This window comes from Nilaparvata lugens, chromosome 1, assembly GCF_014356525.2.
Source record: "Nilaparvata lugens isolate BPH chromosome 1, ASM1435652v1, whole genome shotgun sequence".
Taxonomy (NCBI): Eukaryota; Metazoa; Arthropoda; class Insecta; order Hemiptera; family Delphacidae; genus Nilaparvata; species Nilaparvata lugens.
The window spans coordinates 43,542,809-43,552,435 of record NC_052504.1 but is presented as its reverse complement, the minus strand read 5'-3'; the positions used below and the strand labels follow the sequence as shown (position 1 = coordinate 43,552,435).

Genomic DNA, 9,627 nt, shown 5'->3' with positions numbered 1-9,627 from the left:
TGTCGGGTTCGGTGACAACAACCAAGCTCCTTGCACGCTGGCGTCAACTAGTCTCCCCAACAGCAAATCCCCGCAGCAAATTCAGAGGACCAAGCTCCCCGTCAGTTAAGCTCCTCTCTCAGGAGCTCAGTTGATCCCATCGAAAGTGGTTTCTGTTACAAAACTCTTCAAGTTTAAGGTGTGGGTGTTAGTTTGGTTCGATGTGACTGCCGTCGGTAATGCGACATGCATTCCACCGATAATCAATTTCTTGCCACACACGTACCACAGAAGTTCAAAGCGATTTTCTAGAAAATCCATGCAAATAAGTGCATCTGATGCACTCTGTATAGGCCTACGGTACATATGTCATGATGATAGCTATCAGCAAACATAGTGGAGCTGGCGAATTATAGCTCAAGACATTGATGCAGTTCTGCTCTTCATTGAGTGAAAACTACTTTCATTATCTCAATTTGCAAAAGGATAGCCGCGTCTTCCCCTATAGAAGCAATAAGAACAACAAATCAATTATCCTACCTATTCAAAATAGACGGAAAAATATAGAAGAGCCCAATATAGGCTATTTGTAAGTAGAAATTTGGAACAAAGTAGGTTTATGATAAGAAGATTCGATTGCACTAGGTCTCAACCCTGGGATAACTCGCTGAAGGACATTAAAAGGATTAATACGTCCTTGAAAAAACAGATGGAATTTTTTTCGTCTGTCGATATCGTAATGGAAGAGAGTGAACGAGTGCATGTGTGGGATCATCCAGCTAATCTCACGAGAAGAAAAATTCAATAAGAAAAACTTCGCTTATTTCTCTTTTTTCTAGAAAACATGTTTACTTCAGAAAGTCCAAAATAGTAACTAGATTCTGTTAGTGTAGAATAGTACATAGTATATTAACAAATATTGTGGCAAACATAGTATATCATTCTAAATCGAATTCATAGTATATCTATTTGTAATTGATGATGTGTTTGTTTTTTGAAGTGTGAATGAATTGTTAATTCGATTATTGATAGTAGGTAGCTTAACCTACATTTTGATTTGGACTGTAGTATGAATTTGAAAAGGGACAGTTTTGCGCATAAGCCTGATGTGCCTCCTCATATAATTGTAAAAATAATTGTACGACTGATAAAATGAATAAATAAATATAAACTATTAATTTAATCTTTCGTTACAAATTTTCTATGCTTTTACACTCCAGAGCGAAGCTCGGTCCCCCGATATTTATCATAAATACAATATGATAAATTAATAATCTATACAGTACTCAGCAATAGATTCAGTATATTCATTGCTTATGAACTTAAATTATATTTTTTTAAATCACAAATTTTAAGCTGAGCTAGGCATTAACAAGAACGTTTGAAATTGAAGTCATATCTCACTTCTTCATGGATATCCCTATACTTATCTCTAAGGATTTCCTGGTTCATAATTAACTGAAATAAGTTACATAAACTTCTTTCAAGTGACTTTATATACTGTATATGTATTATAATATTTGTCTTTCAAATATCTTTCAATATTTCTAATAACTGTTGTATTTTTTTATTGTTATACAGGAAAAATTAATACTTAGTTTGAGAATTTTGTTGCGGGGAAATCAAGAACCCTTGGTTTTTATCTTGCAGAGAAATTAAAATCTGATCGATAATTTCAGATCTTATAATTATTATCACTTCTATCTTCAAGAATACAGTATAATGGTTTGTATTAAATGGTTTTACGTATTTGTTTCAATACTCGACGGTTGTTTTGTTCAACGTTCACCCATCATTAATTCAGTCATATTCCGTTTTAAATCAAATCAATTTATTTTCCACTTTTTACAGTATATACAGAGCATGAAATTATCATAGTTACAGAAATAATTACATCCTATACTATTAAAAGAACAATTTTTGTTTAGATGTTTAATATCGGGGACCGAGCTTCGCTCTGGAGTACAAAAGCATAAAAAATTTATTACGAAAGAAGAAATTATTATAACATTCATGTTCTATCTAATCACAGTTATTGTGACTAATTCCCAGAGGAATGCAAAAATTTCCCTCACAAAGGCCCAGTTGCACAAAAGCCGGTTAAATTTTAATCCTGATTAACTTCACGTGAACCAAATCAGAGAAGACCATTTTTCAAAAAGATGGATCTACTGGAATTGATCAGGATTGAAAATAACCCGTTTTTTTTGCAACAGGCACTAAGTACCTGATTGAATGATTACAAAAGTTCAACAGCTGAGTCATAATTTTGACACAGTCACATACACACATGAATTCGCTCACTCACTTCCATCACCAACAGACGACGAAATAATTATTTTCAGCTGTTTTTCCAAGGATGAATAATAATTATCCTTTTAATGTCCTTCAGCGAGTTTTCTCAGGGATATGATACCTAGTGCAATCGAATCTTTATATTATAAACCTACTATGTTCTGAATTTCGTGAGAATCGTTAGAGCCGTTTTCGAGATCCGGTGAATACAAACATTTAAACATATAAACAGAAGTTGCTCGTTTAATAGTATAGGATATATCTGTATTTGACCGGATCTCGAAAACGGCTCTAACGATTCTCACGAAATTTGAATCAAAGTAGGTTTATGATATGAAAATTCGATTGCACTAGGTCTCAACCCTGGGATAACTTGCTGAAGGACATTAAAATGATAAAAACGTCCTTGGAAAAACAGCTGGAAATTTTGTCGTCTGTCGATACCGTGATGGAAGTGAGTGAGCGAGTGCATTTGTGGGTTATTCCTCAGCTGGGTTATACCTCACCAGAAGAATCTTCTCTCGTTACAAATTTTCTATGGTTTTACACTCCAGAGCGAAGCTCGGTTCCCCGATATTGATAACTAAAAAATCACAATCATACCCTGAAGAACATTACAAAAAATCAATTAATGGAAAATAATCCCAAAGTTTACAAAAACCTGTTTGGGTCGAAAAAAGGAAGTGTTACAGTTAACACAAAGCAAATTAAGAAAGAGAGAAAAAAACTAAAAATACAAGAAAAAAATGAAAGAGAACTTCAGTATCAGTTTAACATTATAAAAATACTAACAATATTACGCTATACACAATAACATTACAAACTAAAAAAAAATTGTCGCGCTTACCAATTGTAAAAAAAGTGTAGGTACTACTGTGCAGGCCTGCAGTACTGTAGGTCAGGCATTTTCAATTTTTATACTGTTCCACTAGGTGACTTTTTAATTAATAATGGTACTTTTTTTCTTTAGAGCTACTAAATATGAATAAAAATTATGAATATAAGTAGGTACCCTTTTGAAATTGATAATGGCATTGACAATGGCATATATATATATATATATATAGGCTATATATATAGCCGAAACATGTCGTGATTGAACAATTTCAGAAGAGTACTATAATTTTTATTTATATGGTATACTTTTTTATGCTGATTATAATAAAAGTTAGGTCTACCAGTCTACGATCGACAAACCGAAGAGAATGGAAATTGTTCACCGTTTGTTTTGAGCTTCTATCCTTCCATAGAGTGAAGAGAACATAATTTTTTTATCATCCATTAACACATCAATGGTGGTATGTAGCCTAATTTTTAGAATATAACATTTTCCTCTTTCATTATGTTTGAGAAGAGGGAATCCTATAAAAACACTATGCTCTAAAAATGCAAATGTACCTAATTTAGGAGAACAGCTCTACAAACTACAAATTCTATTGGAATACGGTAATAGAATACAGAAGATCAATCACAATATAAGATCTCAAGAAATATTATTCAACCTGTCTGCGAATACATATAGGCTAATCATATATGGTTGATATGGTAGAGCAGCGCCAGTCCCTTGCCCCTCTATAGGCGGATAGGCGGAGGCTTATAAAAGGCACCTCGTGAGATTCCAGATTCAAGAATCAAGCCTATCTATAAATGTTGTCAATTGGATATTATTCTATTGTGAATACAACATACAACTTTAGTGGCTTTGAGTTGGCTTCATATCTATTACGATAATTTTTTAGTCACACATTTTTAATTTGTATAATATTATTTCAAATAAGAAATTGGTTCAGTTTAGAGATAGCCTGGCTCTTGCTCTTCATACGACATGCATAGTCTGCATAGATGACAGATCGTGATGTTCATGAGTCTGCACAGGTTGCTCTGAGGCAACAGCAGTGAGCAGTCAGAAGGCGGGTGAATGAACTGTCCATTGATGAGGCAGTTAGTGAGGCTCGGACGGTGCTGCTACCTGGTGGCCAAAGCAGGAAACAGCGCGCCAGTGGCTGGGAGTGGCGGTGAACCGGAATCGGCTGCTGATGCGCAGGCTCACATTCCGAGGTCGACTCGCCTTTCAAGTGTCAGAACTCACAATACAGAAATGTGAAGGCACAAATACGAATACGATTCAGAGTGCAGTGATTCAGTGCTAGGGTTAGGTGTGCGGGTGTGTGCGTCGGCAGGGCTCGGTGTAGTTTATTTTGTTATTAGTTTCGGGGGGGATTTGGGTTCTCTTTTATAATTTCATCTTACTTAGTTGTAGTTTTGCGAATGATTTAGTTTTCGAGTTAGATATTACTGTCGTAAAAATGGCTTTAAATCAAGATGTTGAACGCAATCAGGTAGTGCGGATCGACCAAGACTCGGATACGGAATTGCAAGCACTCTTCGACACCGTTCTCAAGCCCGACTCGAAAAGACCTTTGCAAGTGCCTTTTAGAATGCGAAAATTGCCCACCTCGTTCTTCAATCCACCGACCACCGGCTCCAAGTCACCATCGGTGTCGTCGATTTCGCACAGTCGTGAAAATTCAGCCGACTCAGCTTTCGGAACAACCACAAACACTGGACTGCAGGTTAACCATCCGAGGGCACACAGTTCACCAGCATCTCTTCAGCAGACCTACGCTTCGGCCCAACAGCAACCTCCGCCACAAGTGCAGCAGCACCTCAAGCAGCGCAGTTATGACATTACTGGAGGCACCATCGACGAATTGGGTCCTCTGCCGCCTGGCTGGGAACAGGCCAGAACTCCCGAGGGACAAGTTTATTTTCTCAAGTAAGTAGGCTGTTCATTCAATAACTTTCTGTAACTTGGATGCTAGAGTGAAATTCTATTAGTTAGTCCCGCTCAATTTTTTTACAAAACACAAAATGAATCTGCATATTATGTCAGTCCAGTAACAACGATTGAAAATAATCAAGTGTCGAGGGCTCCTAGATTCTTGGGGACGGTACCAGAGTTATTTGAAAACCAGAAACCACCCTGTCATTTGTAAGTGAAGGACAAACCTCCACATTTTCTTCTGGTATGTCCAGACCAGAACCAGAGCTCATTGAAGATCTCTTTTTGTCCTCCATCTCATTTACAACTTTGTTTCTGCCAGCTATAAAAAAGAGGATGAAAATAGTCTGTGTACCTATTAGCGGTCTTTGAACTTGAATTTACCTAGACCAATATTTCGGTGATAGTGGTACCCTACTGCTTCTTTTGTCAACTGTCAATCCATTTATCGCTGTTGCATGTTGGTTTTTGAGTTGGTTCTGCAAAAATATGACATACGATACGGTACAGCAGCGGTACCGTACAATGTGTACTAAATAGTCAGAGTGGATCTCTATTCTACATTGTGCTTAGTTGACACCCTCCTAGGCATACCTTATTGATAACTGTTAATTCACCTTATTTAAAATCATTAGTTTACCGAGAGTCATGATGTAACCTTGATTTTAGAAACCAATACGGTATAGTGTATTGCAGTACGGTGCATCAGTCAATTTGGATTTGGTGCTGAGCGTTTTATCTTTGTTGAAACGAATTTTATTATTATGTAACATGCAAACTAGACACAAATACGCAGTTGAGTAACATTGAAACGTTTTTCTTAGTGAGCCTATTTGCCAGTTAACTAACAATAATTTGTTAACTAACATAGTAGTTTAGTACTAATTACATTAATAACATTATTAGTTACATTACTAACAATAATAGGCCTACTAACATTGCTGTTGGCAATTCGGAAAAAATATCTCAGAAATTCATAAATAATAATCTTGACCATCTGATAACTGAAAAAAAATGCAACAGACACTCGGTAATCATGATCACTTTCATATTTCTGAAAGATAGCCTTCAGTTGCATATAGATAACATTTTAAGTTTGAACGTAAACTAAATATACGGTAACAATAACTTAGTTGTTGTCGTATTAAGCAGAACTAGATAACCAGTTCAATTCAATGATTGTAATCAACATGGTAAATTTCAATTTGGACCTCAAATGTCTTCTAGTTTTTCGGACACTCGGTTTGTGGAAAATTTGATCCAACCTTGGAAAATGAATGGAACACAAACATCTAAACATCCTCGTGACTCGCCTCCTGGCTTTTAGGCCTAAGTAGCGCCATTCCTTGGGCCTTGGGTGTCAAACTCACTCAAGATTGATTTGGAATTGTGTGATGGTAGGTTCCAATCCTTTTGGGAGATTTCTAAAATGAATAAAACGACAAAATATTAGTCATCTTGGAATTTTTGGGTGGAAATGGTTTTATTATTGAATATCTTAAATTTTTTTGAATGAGAAAGAGATTATGTTGTATTTTGGCCTCCTTCGATCCTTCATGAATGTTTCAATGGTTTGTGATGATTGTTCGTTCGATTTTACTAACGAAGTAGGCCTAATGGGCCGTGTAAACTGTAGGGTGTACCGCACTTTTATAATCCTGACACTTTTCGAAACCTGTAGACTATTGATTGAGGTTTTGAATTGAATGCCGTCAACACAACGACTGTCACCCGTGTTGCGTTAGGCCTATCACAACTGTTTTCTGCAAAAAGACGTGTGGCCGTTTTGATGTACATTGACAAGCTTCATAATGCATTATCAGGAGGCCACATAATCTATTCGAGTGTACAGACTTTGAACATTGTAGAATGTGATTGCTGCATGTGTGGAAGTGAGGTCTTGCCTAATAATGTGCAGGGTCTCGATAACAGGCTTTATCAAATCAGGCCTTTGTTTTGTTTTCAAGCTAAGTAGGAGAACCAGTAATAAGGTAGTTGGTAGAGTAGAGAGTGGATGCGGCTCTCTTTGAGATGATGCTTCCATTTGCCTCAATTATTATTTATTTCTATATTGAATGATCTTCCGTTGTTTCATCCCATCCAAGTAATTACTTCTCAAGCAATTAATAAATTATACAACCGTGTTGTGAAATACCGTATCTAGTCTACGGCATCTAATTGAAACATTTATGAAAATGTGTTTTCAGCTCAATTATTAAGTTACATAATGAAGAGCAACATCAATAAAAAAAAACACTAAATATTGTAATTTTACCTCCGGCTAATCCCGCCGGTAGGCATGGACGTTTTTGATCATCTTATCAAATCACCCTCGCACTTTACATCACGCATAAGCGCAAATCTCATGTGGGCACATCCGCAATAATAAATTATACATAAGCCACCTAGGTAAACAGATTTATAAATACTCATATGTCTGGAGGTTTATCAACTATGCAGTATATTCAAAATATAAGGATCAATATACAGTAGTATATGCTACAATAAGGAAAGGATAGCATAAGCTACAGCTCTATTCTTCATGAGATTGCTTACGACAAGTAAATTTGGTGTGTCTGAAAATCTGGGTACCTCAAGTGAATGAATATTCTATCGTATTTCATGAGGTGTATTATGTATTCTCCAAAATGTCTGATCCAAACACTTTTGAATATTTCCAATTGATTCAAAAACTTAATTTCCAAGAAGAGCAATAACAATATATGTGGGAAAAATGTAGGCCTACATGAATAAGTCTAGAGGTGTACACAATTCAGTACCGTATGATATTCATACAATGAGCCACTTTAAATATAATATATTATGCATTATGCATTCAAACCATGCAACTCTTTGTTCATAAAATTTCATCCCACGTGTAAATTTCGTGTTTTGCAAAAGATAATTAGCAGCTACTGTACTAGTGCTAGTGGTTTTTTTGTTTATCAATCAGCATATCATTTCATTCTGCTTCATATACCGCGCTTTTCCTTTTCGAAATTGTATATGACTAATGCTTTTAAATGACGTACATTATCAGTACCGTAATCTTTATCTGTACTCTAAATTTTATCCCGTTGTTATTATCTCTATGAAAACAAAATATTTTCAACGTTCGGTTTATTTATCCTTCTCTATTGAATAATATTACTATCTTCTCTCACTATAGAATCATTCATTTCATTGAGATTTATAAATCTATCACACTGTTTAGTTGACTCATTCTCGTTAAAAATAAATTCTTTACAATTTATTACTCATATTTAGACCAGATATGTGATGGAATCGTTCTGATGACATAATACATCAGTAAAAATTGGTTTGTGTCGGTTATCTGACGTAGTATTTTTTCCACATCCAACAAGTTTGGTCATTTCATTTTTTTCCAGTACAAGAGTTAGTACTGTAGAACAATTGAATTTTTAAATACCGGTACTCATATCTTTCCGTGACTATTAAATACGAAATATCTCCAGTACTTCCCATTTTTTAGATGCAATATTGCATTCATACCGTAACTCTGATAAACAATGTCATGCTGGGTCACACTATATCAACTAAAAAACTGGAGTATCTACTTTCATCCTGAATCAAAATTTGGGTGGTGAGATCAGCATCAAATCAGGTGAACATCATCAGCATCACACCTGTTACCTATAGAATCTATAAAGAATATTTAAATTACAGATAAGTTTTTCATGAACATGAATGCAACTCTTGAATACTCTTTTGTGTCTTTGTTTATCATGAGACAAGTACCAGTGAAATCCACTTTAATTTTATAAATTAATGCACCAAATACTGGGTAGCATAACTATAGATTGGAAAGGATTTGTCATTGTCAAATATATATCCACCTGAAATAAAACCATGGTTCTATAATTTTTGTGTATTGAATGTCCCAAAACGTATTAAATTGAATACATATCAAGGACAAATTCAATAAATTATTTTCAACTCAATTTTTTCTCACGATGTTTGAATTACGGTTACGTGATAACTTGAGAAGCAAGCTGCTGTCGTTTCTGAGTGAATTCAGCTATAACCTGTTATATTTCTGAAAATCATTTTAACCTATCACGGTTTCACCAGCTTTGAATTTATAATGTATTTCAATATTATTGCAGAGTAACCATTTAATTGATGTTGGACATGATCACTCAGTGCAGAGGCAATCCTGGGATTGTGCTAACATTTCGTTAGAAGCTCAAAATAGTCGTGAGGCGAATGCCGTTTCTGCTCATTGTATTATAATTGAGATGCAACTTTCAATCGTTAACATGAGGCAGACATCGTTATACGGCCATTACGCAACGAGAAGATGTTCTACCTCCACCCCCCACCCTCCACCCTCCACGACCTATACAAGTTACTGTAATAATTTTGAAAAGTGAAATCGCTTGCTCTTCCACAGGCCTACACCTTGTTTTAGTTTGTGAGTTTTTAAAAAAATAAATTTGCCACCTGTTATGTCAATTAGTGCACTCTATTTCCATATGCAAAGTTGAAACTTGGCTAAATTTTTTAATGTTTCTAGATGCTTCACATAAGAATCTTTAAATTTTGTATTA

At 35.4% G+C, this 9,627-nt stretch overlaps 1 protein-coding gene across 1 annotated transcript in view; it reads left to right on the top strand.

Moving 5' to 3' along the window:
• Positions 1 to 4,326: 4,326 nt before the first annotated feature.
• Positions 4,327 to 9,627, top strand: part of LOC111050989 (transcriptional coactivator YAP1) — a 76,517-nt gene continuing 71,216 nt past the window's right edge. Inside the window, exon 1 of the mRNA XM_039434516.1 lies at positions 4,327 to 5,050. Within this exon, the coding sequence (XP_039290450.1) occupies positions 4,581 to 5,050 (470 nt within the window). The 5' untranslated portion in view covers positions 4,327 to 4,580. The remainder of the gene's footprint in view (positions 5,051 to 9,627) is intronic.